This window comes from Epinephelus fuscoguttatus, linkage group LG14, assembly GCF_011397635.1.
Source record: "Epinephelus fuscoguttatus linkage group LG14, E.fuscoguttatus.final_Chr_v1".
Lineage (NCBI taxonomy): Eukaryota > Metazoa > Chordata > Actinopteri > Perciformes > Serranidae > Epinephelus > Epinephelus fuscoguttatus.
Genome location: NC_064765.1, coordinates 5,034,546 through 5,057,392, shown reverse-complemented (window position 1 = coordinate 5,057,392; position 22,847 = coordinate 5,034,546). Strand labels below are relative to the sequence as shown.

The following is a 22,847-nucleotide window of genomic DNA, read 5'->3' as shown; positions in this document are numbered from 1 at the left end:
TTTTGGCTCCTCTCTCAGTTGATAAGTCTAAAGCTCAAATTATAACGGTTAAAACAAAATCTTGTTTTATTTGCGCAATTTAAAAATCAAGTCAAAAGTCAGAAGTTTGTATTTAAACTTTATTTATATTGAGTGTTGCATGTAATGTGAGGCGCCTTCCTTCAGAGAACATTTATTTACATCGGAGGTTCTTCAACGCGTACAAAAATACAAATTTAGGAAAAAAAGGAACCCTCGACCCAACAGAACATCTGTACACTGTACAAACAGCAACACAAGGAGAAGCAGCTTCATCTGATGCTTTTAAACACCAGACTGGTCCTTTAGTCGTCCAGGTGATGCGCCAGCTGTTTCCTGTAAACAGTCTTAGTATTTTTATTGTTTAGATACGAAGAACTGACCTAACCTCAGACTCTTTTTATTCCCCAAAAAAGAAATAAAACGTATTTATTCAGCAGTTTAGCGTTCAGACGATTAATAAAAGTGTTTCCTTTAAAACAACAGAATACTTGATCTGAACATGACCGAGGTGTTTCTACTTCCTGTTTGACTTAACTGAAAGCATGTAAATGAAAATCCTTAAAATGAAAGCCCGTACTCTCTCTCTCTCTCTCTCTCTCTCACACACACACACACACACACACACACACACACACACACACACATCTGGCAGAAAATGTAATGTAAGATTTAGTTTGAGAAACAGTGAGTCAGTGTTGTTGTAATATGACAACTTTTTAAACAACATCTCAACCTTCGACCCGCCTCCTGCCTCAGATGATGCTACCTCTGCAACAAAAAAAGATCATTTTTCTTGTGATGTTGCAGGGTTTCACTGATTTGTGGCGGCCCGTCATGATTAAAAGAACTGCCGCCACGTTTCCATTCTCTATCTCGAGCTGGACCATTCATCATAAACAGACAGAGGCAAACAGAAATTGACACTCAACCGTTCACTGCACTGGGTTTAAGTTTGCTTCACAAACAGCTGCTCCTCTCATTCATTGATCTCATCTGAGCGAATCGACTGATCAATTATCCATTCGCGACTTAAAACTCCACAAACTGCTGCTGGGAAAAAAAAGGACAATTTCTGCCTGTGCTGCGTTCACGGGTACAACGTGATCCCACATCGCATTCCAGTACCAACACTGCAATCAACCAATCACAGCCCTCTGACACCATCAGTGTGCTGCTCCTGTGCTTCTTCAGAGCTAAGCTAGTTTTCCAAAATAAAGTTCATACAACTGAACAAAATCCTCAGAAACATTGAACAAAAACACTGTTAGCTACTGGAGGGTTAGCAAGTTAGCTTGCTAACTAGGTTGGCTATGCTAACAAATAAGCTAAAATAGGCTAAAATGTTGTTCACTAAGAGTGTGGATAATTTAATTTTTCAGTTGCAAATACCTGCGATTGACACATTTTCCCTCCTTTTTTAGCCTTTCAAAAAGCCTTTTTTCCCTCCAAAATTGCAGAATGCTGTTTAATAAAAATAGCTTTAAATAGGAGGGGAAATGTGTCCTTTGCAGGTCTTTGCAACTGAAAAATGACATCATCCTCACTCCTAATGTCAATGAGCAGTATTTTAGGCTATTGTCAAACGGACTTGTTAGCAAAGCCAACCTAGTTAGCAAGCTAACTTGCTAATATTTTATTTAGTTACTGAGGATTTTTTTTCCAGTTGTACTAAGTTCAATTTGTAAAACTAACTTAGCTCTGAAGGAGCATAAAGCAACTTTGACAGAAGTGCAGGAGCAGCACACTGATGATGTCAGAGGGCTGTGATTGGTTGATTGCGATGTTGGGCCAGGAACACGATGTGGGTGGTTGATCCAGGAGCATGTCCTATTTGGCAAAATCACGACTTGTGTGTTCATGAACCCAGAAAAAAACTCAGAATTTAGAGAGGGCACACAGGCAAAAAACCCAACAAAAAACAACTGAAAAGTTAAGCCGCCCCGTCAGCTGCCGACACACATAGATTTTCCTTCTGTGGGAAACACTGATGATTTTTCTCAAAATATTTCCACTTGATTCTCCTAAATGCTCCTGATACACAACAAACAAAGTAAACAAAAGTAAAAACTGCAGTTTGATTTTCAGAGTCTCTGCTTCAATAGAAAATATGAAAAACATAAAAGTTTAAAATCAACCAGAGCGGAGGCTACTGGGTTTTTACATTACTGAGGTCTGCACACGTGCGCACACACACACACACACACACACACACACACACACACACACACACAGGTCTTTGGATACCACAGAGGCACTCAATACATCAGCAGTTGTCTGACTGAACGTGGACTCAAATTTCTTCTGGCAACAATCTTCCTGTGAGACTAAAGAGCAACATTCATGGCAACTGAGAATCGTCAACATTTCCCCAGAAAGTTGCCGTGGTTGCACGTTGCTCCCTTCAGACGGAGCGTCAACTGAAACCCGAGCGGACGGAGCTAGACTTTAAATTCAGTGAAATGTAAAGACAAAAATAAATAAAACAAAGGTAGTGAACATAATCTCTGATCGTCTGTAAACATCAATGAAGTGTCGTCAAGGCAGAGAACAGCTTGCAGGGGACCAATGAAGTCCTGACTCTGCTGTGACATCATCATCAGTCAGTGTGATGTCAGCTGATCCTAATTCTGCTGTGACATCATCATCTGTCAGTGTAATGTCAGCTGATCCTAACTCTGCTGTGACATCATCATCTGTCAGTGTAATGTCAGCTGATCCTAACTCTGCTGTGACATCATCATCTGTCAGTGTAATGTCAGCTGATCCTAACTCTGCTGTGACATCATCATCTGTCAGTGTAATGTCAGCTGGGTGGGTTTCCTCTTAGCCCCAGAGGAACCAGCCTCGGCATCGGCCTCCAGGCCACGCCACCCTCCCTCTTCCCCCCTCCTTCTCCTTCTCCTTCCCCTCCTGCTGCTTCATCACAGCTGGCAGGGTCCACCACCTTGGCCCCGCCCACCTTCATTTGCAGGAGAGGGGGCGGAGCCAGGACGCCACCTTTAGCATTCCCATTAACAGGTCCAAGCTGCGGTCCACCAGGTGTCATGTCTGTGTCGTCATTAACCGCTGCCGCCCCCATCTCCGTGGCAATGGTTTCATCAGAGTCAGAGTCCAGCTCCAGGAGCCAGGGGCTGTTGGCGCGTCCATACTCCTCATCTTCGTCCATTACATCATCCCCTGGGGACGGTTTCCCTGATAAAGGCGTCTCTGCCGTGGTGACGGTCTGCTGGTTGAGGAAGACGATCTCGTTGAGAAGTGACGTCAGACTCTCATCATCTCTGGTCTCCTGCTGCGGCTCCGCCCCCTCAAGCCCTGCCTCTGTGACCTCAGTCTGACGGTCAGCACTCGCTCCTGGGCAAGGAGTGGAGGAAGGGTGCTGGGTGGAGGGTGGAGCCTCAGATGTAGTGTCAGTGTGGAATGGAGGCTGGTCCTGGTCTGTTATCGGGTCTGATCCAGCAGAGACCACCAGGAGGGGAGCAGGAGGAGAAGGGGGTGGACCCTCTGGGATCTGCTGCTGCTGGGAAGGTGGTGGCGGCGGCTGTTGTTGTTGTGTTTCTTGTGGTGGCTGTAGTATTTGTTGTGGTGGTGTTTGTTGTTGTAGTTGTTGTGGTGGTGGTGGTGGTGGTGGTGTTTGTAGGATTTGTTGTTTAGTTTGTGGTGGTTGTTGGGGTTGTAGTAATAGCTGTTGTTGTTGTGGTGTAGTTGATGGTTGAACCAGCTGCAGCAGGTTGTTGAGGTCTGTGGCTGTAAACAAAAACAATGAAGATCAGCCGAGGTCAGAAAATAAAACCAAAAAACACCTAAATGACCTTCAATAAGTTAACGAGTTGATCAGTGAGCTGGTCAGTAACAATCAGTCAGCAGGTCTGTTAGTAAATTTATTTAAGTTAATGAGTTGGTCAAGTTTAGTTAGTTGGTTAGGTAAGTTAGGTTTAGCTAGGTAGGTTTAATTAGTTGGGTTTAGGAAATTATGTTTAGTAAGGTTAAGTTGATTGGGGTTGGTTGGTTAGCATTTCGTTTGTAAGTTAGCTAGTTAGTTGGTCTGTTATTTAGTTAGTTTTTAAGTTACTTAATTAGCTAATTAGTTTTAGTTTGCAAGTTATTTATTTACTTAGTTGTTTTGTTATTTTGTAAGTGTGTTTGTGAGTCAGTCAGACAGTCAGTTAAGTTAGTTTTCAGTGAGTTAATTAGTTGGTCTGTTATATAGTTAGTTTGGAAGTTACTTGGTTGTTTTGTTGTCATTTTGTAAGTATGTGAGTCTGTTTTGTTAGACAGTTAGTTAATTAAGTTAGCAAGTTAGTATATTAGTTTATATAAGTTTGTTCATCAGTCAGTCAGTTAGTTAGGTAGTTAGTTAGTTACTTTTGGTTAGTTTTGTTTGTCAATATGTAAGTTTGTGTTTGAGTCAGTTTTGTTAGTAAGCTAATTAGTTTTTTGTTTTGTTTATTTGATATATTTGTGAGTTAGTTAGTCTGTTATTTAGAGTGTACATTAGTTAATTAGTTAAGTGTTTGTAAGTTTGTGAGTGTGTTAGGTAGTTAATCTGTAAGTTAGTTATCTGTAAAGATTGTTAGTTGGTTACCTGTGAGGGTAGATAATTAACTGAAGACGTCTTAATGATCTTCAGTTAGTTCATAAGTCAATTAGTTAGTGACATAGTTGATAGTAATCAGTTAGTAAATGAATTCAATTTTAAATACATTTAAAAAAATGTATTTTTGTGTTGGTTAAGTCAGTTGGTTAGGTTTAGTTAGTAAGTTAGTTGTCTTGTTGAGTCACCTGTAAGGTTAATTAGTTCACAAGTTAATCAATTAATAAGTTAATTAGTTGGTTATTCAGTAAGTTGGTTAGTTAGTATCTTGAGTTAGTACATCTGTCAATTAGTAAGGTTAGTATGTCAATCACTAAGTTATTTCAGTTACCTGTAAGGTTAATTTGTTGATTAATTCGTTGAGTAAGTAAGTTAGTTAGTTGAGTTACCTGTATGTATAGTTAGTTAGTGGGTTGGTTAGTTAGTTAGTTAGTTGGTCAGTTGAGTTACCTGTTAGGTTAGTGATGGTGAGGGGGGCAGAGCTGCTGTAGATCTTACCGGTTGGGGGGTGGGGCAGTGAGGTGAGGTGGATCTGCTGATTGGCCAGATTGGAGATGTTGAGGGTGACTGAAGCCACGCCTACAGACAGGAAAAGGATGTGTGTAACTACAAAATAAAAGCTTATTGAGGCAGAGAGCAGAATGACTGTGAGGGGTCAGTACCTGGTGTAGAAGAAGTCTGCAATAATGTAGGTGCCGTCATCATTTGGCTGAGGGTCAGGACTGGTTGCCCCGGCAACGCAGTACCGACCAGGGACAGAACCTCTGCTGGTACCACGGCCTTAATGGATTGTGATGCAGCTGGATTCTTACTGCGAGACAGGATGTTGGGGACCGTCCTCGGCCTGTCCCTCACCACTGATACACTGTGGGACACACCAGGAGGAGCGAGGATGGGCCTTGACACTTGCAGGACCCTCTGAGGCTGCTGGACAGGTGCTTGGACAGGTGTTTGGACAGGCGTTTGGACAGGAGTTTGGACAGGCGTTTGGACAGGTGTGGATGAAGGTGTGCTGGTAGGTGGGACAGAAACAAAAGTGGGTGGAGCCTGTGGAGTGCACTGTTGCTGCAGGCTGGAGGATGTGATTATGATGACATCATCAGTTGAGTCTTCTGTTGGAGAGTAACAGGCTCCACCCCCTACTGCTGCTTGCAGCTGATTGGCCGCTTGGAGTCTCTCCTGCATCTCCACCTCCTTCTGTTTGGACGACAGGTGCTGAAGCATGCTCCGGATTCTTTCCTTGCTTTTACCTGCAGCCACAAACACACACGCACAGGTTACAGCTCCACCTTCTGGCAGCACGTCACACAGGAGTCATTTCTAACAGAAAAAAAAGATCCAACAGACAGCGCTGTCCAAGACTTAGGAGGCATCATCACTATCATCTTCATCATCCTCACCATCACCTGAATCCTCACCTGATCTCTGGGAGACCTCTCTGATGTAGGCGTCTCTCTGCTGGTTCAGACAGATCTTCAGACTCCGCAGTCTCCCATTCTCACTCTGAAGAGTCTGAATCTCCTGATTAGCCTGAAACACAGAAAAAACAAAAAGAGTGTGCTGTGAGGACGCTGTCAGTGTTTGAAAGAACTTTAATCTCCTGCTGATATTCTGTGTTGAATCAGTTTCCCACCGTGAACTGAGGAAGATATTTATTGAGTGTATTCACAGCCTGAAGCTGCTCGTCTGGTTTCTGTCTCGTACCTGCTCCAGCAGAAAGCTCCTTGAAGTGTTGTTGGTGTTCATGACTGATTGGAGAGCTTTGAAGGCGTCTGCGAGGCTCCGAACACAGGCCAGCTTCTTCACGCTGCTTCTGTTGAGAGAAAACAATCATACACAAAATGTCAGCTGATAATCACCTGTTTATTCTAGAAGGCTCACTCTTCTTGTGTGTCTTAAATATTTACTGAGATACATTATGTTGTCTTTACTACAACTAGAAAGCACTCTGTAAAGTTTTAGTTGTTGTCAAAGAAAATACAGCAAACAACATTCTTAAGAAAAGCTTTTAATTTCTAACTGTAACAAACACCTAGAGGAGGTCTGCTACTCTCATCAATACTCCGCATCAGTCCAGTGCTTTATTGATTCACATGGTAGTTCTTTATAACAGTGCATAGAAATAATTTATTATAATTTTATAAAATAAATATTAAAGTTTCTTGAGCAGTAAACAGAATAACATCTCCCTTAAAAACAAATCTAAGTAAAATTAAGGATGTTCCTGACATCAAAACAGTGAGTCGAGTTTTAAAAGCAGGAGGCAGCATCACAGCTACGCTGAATAATTACAGTATGTTGGCTACTGATTTAATCTGTAGATTATTTTCTCAGTTAATAACAGAACAGTTATGACAGTGAGAAAAGCCTGTTTGAATATCCTGGAGCTTAAAGTGACGTCATCAAATGTCTTCTTTTGTCCAACCAGCATTTCCAAACCCAAAATATTATGCTGACTATAATGTGAGACCAAAGAAAGCAAACACATTTCTCTCATGTCAGAATATGAAATTATCACAGTTGTTGATATAACAGCTTGACAAATAATTTAAATCTTCAATTGATTAATCAAAATAGTTGCTGATTAATTTTCTGTTGATCAAATTAACAATTACTCGACTAATCATTGCAGCTGTAAAACACATGTAAGGTATGTATCACCTATTCCTAAAATTAAAACTTATCACCACACTAATTCAGTTTCTGGGGTGAAATATTATTTTTCAAAGGATTTAAATATATGAAATTAATATGATTTATAAAATTGTTTGACCTGTTCTCAGTTTAATTTCTAAACAGCCTTGTTTCAGACAAAAAAATCGCAACTTTACACAATTTAAAAATGTGTTAAAAGCCTTAAAAATCTAAAACTTACTGCAGTACTGATAAAATCTGTGTAAAAATGTACTGATAAAATCATCTTTTTTTCATTTTTTTGTGTGTGAAATTTTGGTTCTCTAAAGACATGTTCCAGATTTTTGTCAACAACAAAAACATAATTCAATCAGACATAAAAGGCGTCAGCTACATCACAAGGACTCCTGCTTCACTTCCTGGTTTCCTTAAAGGCAGAAAAGTTGCTGCTCAAGTTGAGGTGAGCTTTTTATTTTTTGTTAAGTTCATTACATTATACTGTTGTCAGATGTGTCTCAATCATAACACGTCAACTCTGTGGCCCTTCTAAATCCAAACTAAATAAGAATTATGGTATTTTGATCAGCAGTAATAGAACTCTTAGCAACTTTGAAAAATAAAATGGCTCCTCACTACGACTGCTGTGACATTATATAACTTTTTGTCACCTCCGTCAGATCTCATCTCTGAAATCCATCATGAGTGCTATTCAAGAAAAGACTAAATCACAGGAGGGTCGGCCTGTTACAAGGTTTAACAGTCAAGACTTTGATCTTTTAAAAGTATATTAAATTTACTTTAAGTCTGTCTATCTACTGTTTTAAAATGTAAGAAAAGGATGCTGATCATAACTGTGACGGCAGCTGGAAACTGGAAAGTGTCAGCTGATCAGACAGGAAGTGCATCAGTTCTTACTCTGAGTCCTCCTTCCTCAGGATCTTCGCCAGCTTCTTCTGAGCTGCATTCAGCTGACTGCTCTCCTCCACCGTCTCCGCGGCAATGATCTGAACCTCATCCTCCGCCTGACACAAACACACACACACACACACACACACACACACACAAACACAACATTATCAATCATCTGTGTAATCAAAAATATATAAATGTGACAATAATGTGAAGAAATAAAACATAGCTCATTATCATGAAATATGACCCCATCAGCTTTATTTTCATAATAATACAATTTTCATTGGGGGTAGAATTATTATTTTTAGCTGTGATCAGCGGCTCTGTCAGATGATCAACAAAACTTATCCTGCCATTTGGCGAACACAGTTTTTGCCCGGAGGCTGAAATTTGACACAAATGTCGCAGCTCCTCAAAATTTTTATTTAAAAATGTCCTTTTGCAAAAGTCATACTGTGACTTCTTTCAGCAACATTGTGAAATAAAACCAGACTTAAAAAAACAGACTAAATACTAATAAAACTAAGCACACTGAGTTTTAATTATTTCCCCAACATTTCATTATTCATATATTTTCCAGTTTATCTCTGTCTATCTCAGTAGAGAATATAACCAATTTGTACCTCTGAGACGGTGACAGCGTTGGTCGTCTTGGTAACAGGTCTCTCCTCCTCAAACGAGTTCTCCGTCGGCTCGTCCGTGTCGTCCAACAGATCCACCACTTCTATGTCCTTACTTCCTGTCCCTCCTCCCTCTGACAGCTCAGGTGATGTCTGACGTGTGCTGCTCACCTGTCTGCTCTCCTCTGAACACAAACACAAAGCTGATGTCAGATGAGGAGGAGGATTCAAACTAAATATGACCAAATCTACTCCTCAAACAGACTTCGTGAGACATAAAAGTCCGTCTCTGATAAAAGCCTTCTTTAAACAAAGCTGGTCTCTCTGCAGCTGAGCTAAAAAAAAAAAAAAAAGGACACTACCTGAGATTTTACAGTGTCTCGGTCTCAGGTATAATCGTTGATGTGCTCGGCGCCTCTGCGCAGACAATTTTAAAGCTAAATCTTCCAGCTGTTCCTGAGTCAGTGAACAGAGTGTTTCTGGTGACACAGTTCAGTATTCGTACCTGTTATTGGAGCGATGATGGCGAGATAATTATCCCTCCTCTTGAGTAGTTTCTCCTTCTTCTTCTCTAGTTTTTTCTCAGTCCTCCAGAGCTCCTGGATCACCTCCACCGACTGCAAAAAACACAACACCTGTTTGTCTCCACACTGTGATAACAGATCAACTAACTTAAACTAACACACTAAGTGACTAACTTAAAAGCTAACTTGCAAAAAATCAACTTAAAAATGACTTCACTAACAGAGTTGATAACTAACTTACAAACTAGCTTAAAAACGAACTTACTTACTAATAATTTACAAACTGACATAAACTAACATACAAACTAACAAACTGACTAGATTATAAACCTAACCACTAACTAAATTACCACTTTATTAATTTTCAAACTAACTTACAAACTTAAAAGTTAACTTGCAAAAAAACCTAACTTAAAAATCTAACTCACTAACAGACTAAGTAACTAGATTACAAACTAACTCAATTACAAGCTAACTTCCAAACTTAACAACTAACAAATTAACCAACTTACAAATTTGCAAACTAACAAACTAACTTAAACACTAACAGACTCACTAAGTAACTGACTTGCAAACTAACAAACGAAGTAGCAACTTAGCAACTTATTTATTTACAAACGAGCTAACAAACTTACAAACCAATGAACTAACAAAGAAGCAACTTAAAACAAACTAACTTACAAACTAACAAACCTACTTGCTAATAATTTACAAACTGACATAAACTAATTCACAAGATAACTTACAAACTTAACTAACTCACTAATTTATTTACCAACTTACTAATTTACAAACTAACTTACTTACGTACTAATAATTTACGAACTAACATAAACTAATTTACAAACTAACAAACTTAGTAACTACATTACAAACTAATTTACAAGCTAACTTACAGACTTAACAACTAACTTATTTACCAACTTACTGATTTACAAACTAACTAATAAACTAACAATCTTACTAAGTAACTAGATTAGAAACTAACTGACAAGTTAACAAACTTACTAATTAACTAACGTAAAAGCTAACTTGCACACAGGTAATTTCAAAACAAACTTATTTACAGACTTCGTAAGTAACCAACTTACAAACTAACTTAAAAACTAACTTACTAATAATTTACAAACTTACAAGCTAACTTACAAACATATCAACTAACTTATTTACCAATTTACTAATTTACAAACGAACTTATAAACTAACAATCTTACTAAGTAACTACATTACAAACTAACTTACAAACTTACTTGCTAACATACTACTTTACAATCTACATAAATTAACGAACTTACTAAATAACTACATTACAAACTAACTTACAAGCTAACTTACAAACTTAACAACTAACTTAACAACTTACTAACTTAAAAACTAGCTTATAAACTCAAAAACGTACTAAGTAACTAACTTAAAAACAAACAAATTAACCAACTAAGAAACTGGTAACTGGTACAATGTGTAAAAAGAAGGAAAAACTTGAGAAGAGAAATGAGGACTCAGATAAAAGAAGGGAAAGAGGCAGCGGAACAAATGAACATAGGAGAGGTGGAAACTTTTAGTATTAACATGTGTTTGTGTTTGTTGAAGAGTCGAACCTTCTTCAGTGTGGAGACCTTTGACGTCCTCTCTTGGCTCAGTCCCACTTCTCTCCTCAGATTTTCGAACAGCTGCCATAACTTCCTCCGACGCTGCTTCTCCAACATGTTGTGATTGAAACGCAGCTGACAAACACATCAAAGATAAACTTAATATATTCACATCTGTCTGACCAACTTAAAAACAAGATGAATCTCAGACAACTTCTGCAGCCTCTTTTTTTTATGATTTCAAAGTGGATTTATGGACGTTATTTCTGGACGGACATCAGATATTAAAAGGACACTGGTGTTCACTAACTGTAAGAGAAACATTACCAATTCTTAAATATATATGTTCATTATTTTTATTTATGATTTTATTTCTATTACAATTTTATTGTATTTTTATTTGTCTCTTGTGTGTTTGTATAGTGTTATAATTAACTACTGTTTATTTTTCTTGAAAATCTAATAAAGTGTGTCAAATGTTTTTAACCTACATCTCTTACCTGGATGGGAGTCGGCTCTTTCTCTTCTTCGACCGCCGACTCGTCACTGAAATCTGACGAGTTCTCCGTCTCGCTGCTCGAATCCTTCACCTCCACCACATCCGGTGGCTGCTTCACCTCGCCCCCTGTTTCTGTGGCGTCAAACTCTTCCTCGTAGTCCACACAGATTATGTCCAGGTCCAACAGGTTGCAGGCCGGCTCCGGCTTTGGTGGGGGGGCAGGTGTCACCTCTGACTCTGGTGGTGCTGGAGGAGGAGGTCTGTAAGGGATCTGGACGGCAGGTTTCTGGTGGACTATCACCCCATCAGGACCCACTGGGACCGCAGATACCCCACTAGGACCCACTGGGACCGCAGACACGCCACCAGGACCCACTGGAACAGCTGATAACCCACCAGGACCCACTGGAACAGCTGATAACCCACCAGGACCCACTGGGACTGCTGATACCCTACCAAGACCCACTGGGACCGCTGATAACCCACCAGGACCCACTGGGACCGCTGATACCCCACCAGGACCCACTGGGACAGCAGATACCCCACCAGGACCCACTGGGACAGCAGATAACCCACCAGGACCCACTGGGACTGCTGATACCCCACCAGAACCCACTGGGACAGCAGATACCCCACCAGGACCCACTGGGACTGCTGATAACCCACCAGAACCCACTGGGACTGCTGATAACCCACCAGGACCCACTGGGACCGCAGACACAGTCACTGTTTTGACCCCGAGCTCAGCCCCCTGACCTGTGGAGGGTTTGAGGGAGATGAGGTTCACTGGGGTCGCGTTGGGGGGTTGAGGTTGGAGCACAGTGAAGGAGCCTGGAGCCGACACCACCTTTGGAGGAACTTTAGGACAGGTGATGATCATTGGCTCCATGTTGTTGTTAGCAGGGAGGATTTTAAAGGTGCACGTCCCCTTCTGAGACAGGAAACCAGAGGCAGGGCGGAGCTGGGAGGTGAGGGGGGACACCTTGAAAGACTGGAGGCCGGACAAAGGGGAGAGGGAGGTGTGGGTGGAGGTGGCTGTGGCCGGAGGTGGTTTTTGGTTACCAGCAGCGACGACTGGAGGTTGAAGGGATGCAGCAGGGAGGACTGAGGGCGAGGCTGGAGGAGGAAGGAGACAGTAAACCATTAAAATGAAACCACCTGCTTGGTCGAACACAGACCCAGCTGTCCCGCCCTGTCAGTCCTGCAGACTCACCTCGTGGAGTGGACTGGTTCAAGTTGACTGATCTCAGCTGGCTGAGGGGAACCAGTCGGACCAATTTACCGTCTGGTTTGCGGTAGTACTGGAGTCCTGATGCCATCTGGACCGGCTGCAGGACGATCCTCTGACCAGAGGAGTAGGCAATGGAGGAGGAGGGGGGTGGTGGGCCGGGTGGTGGGCCGGGTGGCTGGGCCGGTAGAGGTAGTTTCCCAGGAGCAGGAGGAGGCGGGACCTGAACCATGAACACCTGAGAGCCTTTAGGAGCCGTTGTCACAGGTGGAGCCGCAGAGCTGCTGACCTGAGAGTCTGAAACACACCAGAGACCAGCAGGGACAGTTAGTTACAGATCTACATATCATGGCGAGTTCGGTCAGTCAAATGACTTCTTCTCTGTTTGGGCCCAGCTCTACAGGATGTAAGACAGGAAATGCAAAAGAATCCACAACAACCATAACAACAGCAATAATAATACAATAATAGTAATAATAATAACAATAACAACTTTCTATGTCCACTATGTGGTGCTAAAGAACACACATGCTAATTATACGTCATGTTGCTGTATATCATGTGTAGACCACACCATGTAAATTCCATGTAAATCTGATGCCATGTAAGGTCAAGCCTCTGTTGTCAGTAGGTGGTGCAAAGACTATGAGCCAACATTGACATGTAAATGTCTTTAAAGCTGAACTCTTCTCCAGGATATAAAATCTGGGGCAGATTGGACTCGGTGAAGTCAAGTTACAACAGCTTCCTGTCACATCAAAACATCGAAATTCGCCGCTCGCCATGGCAACGCAGCTCCACAACACAAAAAAGCTACGCAATTAGCATCATGAAGGCCTTGAGATTCTGCTGCCCAACTTTAAGATGGATCTGTTGAATCCTCTAAGAATAGTTTTGTAAGTTTCATGACTGTGAAGTACCTAAAATGGCTTGTTCTCACATGACCTATGACATCATTGTTCAAGCTATTGACTTTTCCTTCACAGTTTACCATCAAATTAGTCTGAAAGTTATACCACCCAAATTTGAAAAGAACCTGATAAACCCTCCAAGAAAATTTTGTAAAGGCTATAATAAAATACACAAAAAATGCATAAAATTCAAAATGGCTGACTTTCAGATAGGCGAAGCTGAATGTGCACACCAAATTTTGTGAATATCGGAGTAACATTGAGGCCTTCCAAACGTTAAGGGGCGTTATGGAGACCAATCGCTGCATGTTCACGTAAAGTTCACAGGTGTCCATGAGTACGCCAAGTTTCTTGAGTTTTCGAGCCAAGCAAGACGTCAAAAATGGGTTCAAAGGCAGAGAATACATAATGGGTGCTACAGAGCTGAAATGCCAGGAACAAGCCCAATTACACCACCAAATAGAAGTAACTGCTGGTTCAAACACGCATGCAAAGTTTTGTGAGTTTCTGTGCATCCTAAAGTTGCACAAACAAACAAATTTCCCACCTGGGACAGTAAAGTTTATCTTATCTTAGCTTAAGTCCCCAAACATTCATGAAATGAAATTTAACACAAAAAATCCAAGATGGATGACTTACTAGCAGGTGAGAGGGGAAAAAAAAAAAAAAAAAAAAAAAGATAGGAACAATCCACTGAAATTTCGTGAAAATCACAGGAACTTTATCCAAAACCTTGCTAGTGTTTGGGATGCTAGCGAGCCCGCTGGCCACACGTGCCAGTTTTCATGAGTGTTTGAGCATCATAAGCCTCTAAAAAATGCATCTGCGCAGCAGAAAAAAAAAGGTTCCTCGCACTTTCACTTCATTCATGCTCGGGCCTTAATATCTCTAATGATGATTTTGTCCTCATTAAACTGACCTTTAATATTACCCGACGTGGGGGCGGAGCTTCCAGAAGCTGGGGGTATCACTCTGAACTGAGTGCCTCCTCCCCTTGAACGCGGGTACACCTTCAAAGTGACGACCCGGGTCCCCACCCCCTCAGGTGCTTCATCTGCGCTCTGGTCAGAGCAGGCAGCTGATTGGTCGAGCTTCACTGCTGCAGGCTGAAGAACTGTGACAGACAGACGCCCAGTTTAAGATTTTAAAGCTGTAACTTCTGTTATGTACCAATGTATTACTGTCATTAGAGTTTAAGTATTAAAGTATTTCTGTTGTTACAGTTCATTGGAGCATTCATTAATAAAAGTATTACTGCAGTTAGAGTTGAATTCAACATATCAAACACCAACAACCTCCTCAGTGGATGTTTACCTGTCCTGTTATAGATTTAATTTTCACTGCCATGCTTCTATGAAACTGTGTTAATTGATCTAATGCTGACACTCCAATGCTAATAACTCCCGTCCCTTATTGACGCAGTAAACTCACTAGCTGACTATCATTAGCTTGCTACCAGAGATGTTAGAAAATGGACTTAACCTGTCATATTGCTATAGTAATAAGTTGTTATAAAATAAGTTTTGTGTGCAGCCGTAACTGTTAATTTCTCATGAAAAAAGTACAAAGTATTGCAGTAATGATGTGTTGTTGTTTTTTTTACCAATAGCTATTGTTAGCTAGTTAACCGTTAGCCACTAGGCTATCTGTGTTATCCTGTGAGCTAACCAACTAATAATTAATCCTGCTAGCTGTTTGTATTTTATACAAAAACATATTATGTATAGAGTTTCCATCATTGATCTTTATAAAAAGCAAAAACATTTGTCAGTATGATCTGCACAGAAGCATAATGCATTCTCTTGAGGCAAAAAATGCTCTGTTTTTCTGAATTAGCGAGATTTCTATGTTGTAAATTCTTTATTCTGAATAAACAAGATTATCATCTCTTTAATTCAGAAAAGCAGAATTTTTTCTTCAAGTTAATGCATTATTTCAGTTGATTTAAAAATATAAACGTAGCTATAATTAGCTCTATAATGCTAGCAAACTCATTAGCAAGTCAACGTAGCTTAAAGAGCAGGTAAACTCACTAACTAAGCTAACTGCTGTTAGCTTGTTGGCATGGAATAAAAGAGAGCTGTTTTGTTCCTGTTTTTAATAAAATGTTTGTGTGGCAGTTAATGTTAGTTTGACAATCTACGACCTGTTATAGCTAACATTTGCATAGCTTGTCTACATTGTCTTTATTATTATTGCCCGTTAGCCAAGCAGCTAGCTTATTAACACTGCAAATAATTGATAAATTATTAATTCAGAATAATTACAGTAGCTTACTAACATTTTTTTGGTTATAGTTGCTGAATGCAAAAATATTTTTGTTAAAAAAAACATTGAGATGTTTTTAACAAGAACACTTAAAATTATTTAAACACTGCATCTTTCCTGAAAACAGCCTCAGTGAAATGATGCTGGTTTACTTGATCCATCTAACACATTATTTGGGTAGAGTCTGTTGGAAAGTACAGTACATCTGCTGTATGTCCACTGAATGGCAGATACACGCTGTACAATAAAAATGTTAAGTATGTTTACCTGTCATGGAGGTTGGGATGGTGGCTGACGGCTGAGATTTGGGTGTTGGGATGGGAACCACAGAGGAAGATGAGGAGACGGTCGGGGCTGAACTCTGGTTCTGAGGAGGTTTAGATGGTGAGAAAGAGGAACTTTGTGGCTTCTTGTTTAACGCCACCCGACCAGTGAGATATGCTGCCAGGCGGTTCGCGGGATGGAGCGCACCCATCCTCCCCAGCTGGATCTTAGCCAGAGGATAGAGCTTCCCATTCACCTGTACAAACAAAAAATAATGTCAGAATATCACAAAACATCATTTATTTATTCCAGTGTCCCAAGCTTTAACAGTCTGATGACAAATTATTGAAACAATGAACTAAAAAAACATAACTTTGTCACATTATTTTAATTTTTTTAAAACCTTCACACTGTGATTAACACATGTAGACTGCAGTAAAAACCATACGTGGCGCTCTTACCTGGACCAGGTGGTCTGTTCCTCCCTGCTGCTTCTTATTGGCCAAGAGAAAGCCGGCGGGGGAGATTCCTGTCAGGAACGGCAGAGCCATGCTGACCATCATCCTCTTCGTCTTCTTTGACGTCATATTTGTTTCCTCTCCGCCACTCTCTCTCCCATCATGCAGCTGGTGATCTGTTGACTCCGCCTCCTCCTCGATATCGTCTTCCTCCACCTCTCTCTGCCAATCTTCAAGTGGCTCCGCCTCGTCCTCGTCCTCCATCACCTCTCGCTGCCAGTCTTCAAGTGGCTCTGCCTCTTCCACCTCTTCTTTGTCCTCTGCCACCTCCTGCTGCCAATTGTCAACAGGCTCCGTCTTCATGACAACCTGTTCCAGGTGTTCCTGCTCAAAGACACAGCGGCGTTTAAAACATCACACAGGAGCTGTGATCAAATAACACCCATCACTCATCATCACGCTATGTCATCACTGACAGCTGTGGAGTCACATGACCTCTGTATGATGTGACACGGTGCATTGTGGGGTAGCAGACTGTTGAGGACGTGTTGGACTCTATTTTCTTTATACAGAATAAATGAACACTCAGATAAAATGGAGGACGGTAGTTAACGTGACCAACCTGCTGTTGTGTTGTCTCCCTCTGTTGTGGTGGCTTCACTGGTTTCACTGGTTTCTCCGGCTCCAGCAGGGGTCTGGAGATGTGGATCTTGTACTGGATGCAGCGGTTGCCACCACTGTCCTCCACAGTCTGACTAATGGGACTGATGAGATAATTTTTGATCCAGAAAGGTTCGTCCAGTCGGTCCCACGCCATCGCCTCGCACAGATTCTTCAGCACCAGGCTGCGGTCGCTGTCGTTCTCCCACTTACACTCCGCCAGGATGATCAGACGCTTCGACGGTTTTGGAGGCGGCTCGGACGGAGGACTTGGAGACCGGGTGGAGGGAGCCAGCGGCAGCGGATCAGCTGCTGATGATAAACACAGAAACCTTAATCATCACTTCTGTCATGTCTCCAGAGACGGGTTTCATAAAGACTTCACAGATTACTGCGGTGAGTCGGGATGAGCTGACGTCTGTAAACCCACCTGGTGGAGGACTGGAGGGTTTGGTCTCTGTGTTCTTCAGCGTCAGGTCTCTCTGTTTCAAAGGCTTCAGCCGAACCTTTTTAGACTTTTCATCTTTAGACGTCTCCTGGAGGACAAATATCAGACTGTCAGATAACAGCATGGTATTAAAACTGTTAAAGGTTGAGTGATACAGATCTTTGGGACATTGAGTTTGTTTTGATTATTTCCAGTTTCTGTATTAATCATCTCTGGTTCTGTTAATCCTGCAACAGCAGCAGCAACTTCCCACCTGTTTGTTCCTCTCGTCCCACCTCAAAGAAACAAATCAATTCTTAGCTGCATCGTAATTCTCTCTTGTAAGATTATGCCACGATGCAGAAAAGTCAGAAACTGATCATTTAAAACCTGATTCTCGACATTATGATCACCTGTAACAACTCTTTAAGACCGGCTCTATGTTCATTAGTGATGAACCAACTAGATCGATAAATGTAACAGACGTAAACATGTCTGCTACTTTTTAGTTCTATTTATAACTATGATTGTATTAATAAAAGATAATGGAAGTAAACTCAAATACACAGTTTTAAAAGTAGTCGTACAAGGAGAGAAAACAAATCCGGTATAGATATCAAAAATTTTGACGCATCAAGATGCAACAATGATCGTTATAATCACCTCATCGGCATGGATGTATAAAGAGAACTGGATACGGCATCGGAGGGCGGCAGGGCCCTGTTTTTTCCTATGAAAGTTGCTAAAAAAAACAAACTCAATTTCCACAGTATGAAATTACCCAAATTGTCCACTGGCCAAGCAGCTAACTTGTTTAGCGCTACACTAACTTAAATGGGGATACAATAATTTAACTGCTCAGCTCTTCTAGACTTTCTAAATGTTATCAGATTCAATGGATCAAATTCTGATAGTGAAAAGAGTCATTTCAAAGGCACTGTGATGCACTAAATGACCATCTCTGTGAGCCACTCTCTTCCTGCTCTCTCTGTCCGGTTATCACCAACTAACAGCAGCAGTGGCTAACATCTAACATGAGCTGTTTAAAGGCCTCAACAAACTCCCATCAACATCGAAATGGCTCGACTCTGTCCCAGACACAGAGCTCACACTCTCTCAGCAGTAGTCTCATAATAAACAGAGAGGGAGGCTGAGGGAATCAATACGCTGCATGCAGCTCTACAATGAAAATTATATTAAATTTTATCCGCCCTTCCATGTGCATACAAGGAAGGCCTGAGGCAGAGAGAGCACACCTCTCTGCCCTTCAATGCGCCTACACGGAAAGCCTAAGGCAGAGAAAGCAGCAGCAAAGACCCCCCCTGGAACAGAACAGGGCAGCATCAATGAGAAACAGAAATGACATTGATAAGTTAGATGCAGCATGACAAGGAGGAGCTGGGGTGGAGGCGGGTTGCAAAGCGAATTGCAGAGGAAGCATCAACAGTTGACTGAGCTGTTTGAGATCAGCTGATGCCGCTGAGATGTTAGCTGAGCTTGACATCGTGTCCTGCCTGAACCATTCTCGGAACCCATCGGCTGTATTGGGTGTCTGACTTCCGGCAGACAGCGATATAGCCTCTGGGGGCAGACCCCCGATTTTTTGGCATTCCGGTTTGAGGAGGTGAATTTCTGCTTCCGACTTTCGTTTATATATAAGTAAATATGCTGAACCATTGCGATGGATTCAGAGTTTGCAGTGACGCCAATTATGTTCCACCTCGTTAGTTCACTGCACGGACCGTTTAACCTGGCAACAACTGCAGCCGGCTCAAACGTGATTGATCAATATCACGCGGACTTCAAACAGCCTAGCACCGGAAACCAGGGCTCTTCCGCTCTTCTCCTGGAGGCAAGACCTCCGGGGTTTGCCTACAGACTCTACATTCACTCAATGTAAAGTCTGTATATAGAGACTATGCCTGAAATAACGCTAGGCTCAATTTGCGACGATCGATTTGTGACAAATATCACAGACGCCGACCTTTTCAAGAAGGTGGTTGAAGGGATGGAAGAGTGAGGCTGTGTTCACACAATCCAACAAATCTGTCAATGGTGGAAAAAAATCGTATTTTGATGCTTCAGTTCTTCTACTTTTCAATAGTATGCACGGTTACATGTGAACAGAAATATTAGTGGAATATTCATTTTCATTATTTAACAGCTCAACTGGAACATTGTCTTTTATGAAGTAAGGGCAAAAACTGGAATATGTCTGTGCAAGTGAACATAGTCAGTCTCCTTCCTAACAGCTGACCTGACATCAGCTCTCATGACTTGTGAATGTGACACACAGACTGAAGGTGTTACCGGTGGATCGTCCTGACTCTGCAGTTGATCCTTCGTCTTCTGTTTCCTGCTGCTCTTCTTCTTCCCTCTGTAAGCTCTGACTCTGGCACAGCTGCTGCCGCTGCTGCTGCTGTCCTGTCGTCTCTCCTGCAGACAGACACAGAGACAACACTGTTATCAAACTTCACTACGATGGAAAAGGCTGTTTGTGTTGGTTATAAAGAAAAATGCTGTGTTTCATACTGAAGTAAATCTGCAGAGATACTTCATGACTTTACAGGTAGTCACCAGAGGGTCATTGAATTACAGAGAACAGGAAGTTAAACAACAGTGGGGTCGTGGAGTTCATCGACACAGAGAAGAAAAACATATAAAATGTTCAGATTGTATTGACTGACTCAAGACATGCGCAAGTTCAACATGGTGCTGGTTTCTGGCTGGAACATTTCGAATCCAGAGTATTTCTACATTGTGGTATTACTACTATTACTGAAGTAAAATATCTGTTATAACTCATTTAACTTTTTTAATTCATGTTTTGGACTGTTGGTCAATACACGAGGCATCAGAGGAAGTAAAACTTGGACTCTAAAAGACCGTGAGGGAAATTTATTCTCTCAGTATCTGATGGCATTTTAGAGTCTGTTCAGTTCTGCTCCAAACATCCACAAGATTAAAAGATTTTATGCGTCACATGTTTTCATGTTACTCCAGGGAAGTAAAAAGGCCAGCGTGCAATAATTATGAGCAAAATGAGAGTAAACATGAGGATTAGGAAAATAAAACAATACAATGTACTTAGAGCTGTTGTGGGAGAAGTTACAGGTGTGATATTAACATGTCACATAAATGTCAGAGAGCTGTGAGGCTGTGTATCAGTATCATACCTGAGGCCTTACAGTTTTCACAGGGGGGTGGGACAGGGCTGCTGGTTTAGGGACGCTGATCGGGTCTGGATCCAAGTCTCCGCTGTCCCTCTTCCAAAGCACCCGGACCCGCTCTGCAGGCTGGGAAACACTGTCCGCCTCCTTCAGGACTACAAGTTCAACACAGCAGAGACAAACAGCAGCTGATCAACATGGAGGCTTTTTTATTTCACATGATGTCACATGATGACAGAGTGAATCAGGGAAGCAGTTCCCTAAAGCCAACTGTAAAATTCTGGGCCAGCGCACATGTTTTTATATTGTTTATTTTGTTTTTGTTTTACTTCTCCCTGCTGACAAGAATTTCAGTGCATGACCTCCTGAGCAGCAGCACCCATGAGCCTCAGCAGCCATCTGTGACTGCAGTCAGAACAAACTCAGCACCACAGCCGCCGAATGGATCAAAACATGTTCAGAGTGAGCCTGAAGCTCTCTGACTGGATGAATAATTAATGAGGCTGAGCAGGTGATGGACTTACTGTAGGCCATCTTCATCCTCCTCTTCCTCTTCTTCTTCTTGACGTTCCCCTGCTGGGAGGGACTGGAGTCAGAGGCGTCCAGGTTCTTGAGGAGGACCACCTTCTGTTTGAGGCAGCTGCAGCCCAGCATGCACTGGGGCCGGCCACAGTGACTGATCCTGACGCAGTGGGACAGACTGGAGCACACGCAGCCCAGCCGGCAGAACTCGTTCAGGCAGAGAGGGGCTTGTCTCCGCACCAGCTGGATGGGAGCGGTCGGGTTCTCACTGACAAAACCCTGAGGGGGGACCACAGAAACAAAAGAACCACATTAACAAGAGGAATCACATTCATCAAAGTAACCAAAGGAACCAACTCAACCAGAGGAACCACATTAATCAAAAGAACCACAAGAACCAGAAAAATCACATGAACCACGGGAACAAAAGAAAGCACATTAACCTTACAAACCAAATAAACCACATGATCAAGAGGAACCCGAAAACCCACATAACCAGAGGAACTACAGGAACCACATTAACCAGGGGAACCACAAGAACCAGAAAAACACATTAACCATAGGAACCACATTAACTACAGGAACCACTTTAACCAGAGGAATCACATTACCAGGGGAACCACATTAACCACAGGAACCACATTAACCTGAAGAACCAGGAACCAGAAAAACCACATTAATCCGGGGATCCACAGGAACCAGAAAAAAACACATCAATCAAAGGAACTAACTTCACCAGAAGAACCAAAAGAACCAGAAAAACCACATTAAACCTGAGGAACCACATTAACCACAGGAACCACATTAGCCATAGAAACCACATTAACCTGACAAACCACAGGAACCAGAAAAACACATAAACCTGAGGAACCACGGGAACCACATTAACCACAGAAACCACATTAGCCCGAGGAACCAAAGGGTCCACACTAAACAGAGGAACAAAAGGAACCAGAAAAACCACATTAAACCTGAGGAACCATGTGAATAAGATGAACCACATTAACCACAGGAACCACATTAACTACAGGAACTACATTAGCCATAGAAACCACATTAACCTGAGGAACCACATTAACCACAGGAACCACATTAACCTGACAAACCACAGGAACCAGAAAAAATACATAAACCTGAGGAACCACGGGAACAAGAGGAACCACATTAACTACAGGAACTACATTAGCCATAGAAACCACATTAACCTGAGGAACCACATTAACCACAGGAACCACATTAACCTGACAAACCACAGGAACCAGAAAAAACACATAAACCTGAGGAACCACGGGAACAAGAGGAACCACATTAACCACAGGAACCACATTAACCATAGAAACCACATTAACCTGAGGAACCTCGTGAACAAGATGAACCACATTAACTACAGGAACCACATTAGCCATAGAAACCACATTAACCTGAGGAACCACAGGAACCAGAAAAACCACATAAACCTGAGGAACCACGTGAACAAGGGGAACCACATTAACTACAGGAACCACATTTACTACAGGAACCACATTAACTACAGGAACCACATTTACTA

The 22,847-nt window shown here is 41.9% G+C and overlaps 1 protein-coding gene across 5 annotated transcripts in view; it reads right to left on the bottom strand.

The window, feature by feature from the left end:
- Positions 1 to 2,195: 2,195 nt before the first annotated feature.
- Positions 2,196 to 22,847, bottom strand: part of mgaa (MAX dimerization protein MGA a) — a 38,843-nt gene continuing 18,191 nt past the window's right edge. For 3 of the 5 annotated variants that reach the window (XM_049597030.1, XM_049597032.1, XM_049597033.1), the window contains exons 9-27: positions 21,301 to 21,577; positions 20,783 to 20,931; positions 19,917 to 20,042; positions 17,610 to 17,715; positions 17,142 to 17,491; positions 16,523 to 16,903; positions 16,065 to 16,317; positions 14,449 to 14,643; positions 12,604 to 12,915; positions 11,392 to 12,506; positions 10,901 to 11,026; positions 9,284 to 9,395; positions 8,782 to 8,963; positions 8,162 to 8,268; positions 6,317 to 6,425; positions 6,031 to 6,142; positions 5,275 to 5,862; positions 5,063 to 5,191; positions 2,196 to 3,765 (exon numbers count right to left, since the gene is read on the bottom strand). In XM_049597030.1, the coding sequence (XP_049452987.1) occupies positions 2,825 to 3,765; positions 5,063 to 5,191; positions 5,275 to 5,862; positions 6,031 to 6,142; positions 6,317 to 6,425; positions 8,162 to 8,268; positions 8,782 to 8,963; positions 9,284 to 9,395; positions 10,901 to 11,026; positions 11,392 to 12,506; positions 12,604 to 12,915; positions 14,449 to 14,643; positions 16,065 to 16,317; positions 16,523 to 16,903; positions 17,142 to 17,491; positions 17,610 to 17,715; positions 19,917 to 20,042; positions 20,783 to 20,931; positions 21,301 to 21,577 (5,670 nt within the window). In that variant the 3' untranslated portion in view covers positions 2,196 to 2,824. The remainder of the gene's footprint in view (positions 3,766 to 5,062; positions 5,192 to 5,274; positions 5,863 to 6,030; positions 6,143 to 6,316; positions 6,426 to 8,161; positions 8,269 to 8,781; positions 8,964 to 9,283; positions 9,396 to 10,900; positions 11,027 to 11,391; positions 12,507 to 12,603; positions 12,916 to 14,448; positions 14,644 to 16,064; positions 16,318 to 16,522; positions 16,904 to 17,141; positions 17,492 to 17,609; positions 17,716 to 19,916; positions 20,043 to 20,782; positions 20,932 to 21,300; positions 21,578 to 22,847) is intronic. The other 2 variants (XM_049597034.1, XM_049597031.1) reach the window with 2 other exon arrangements.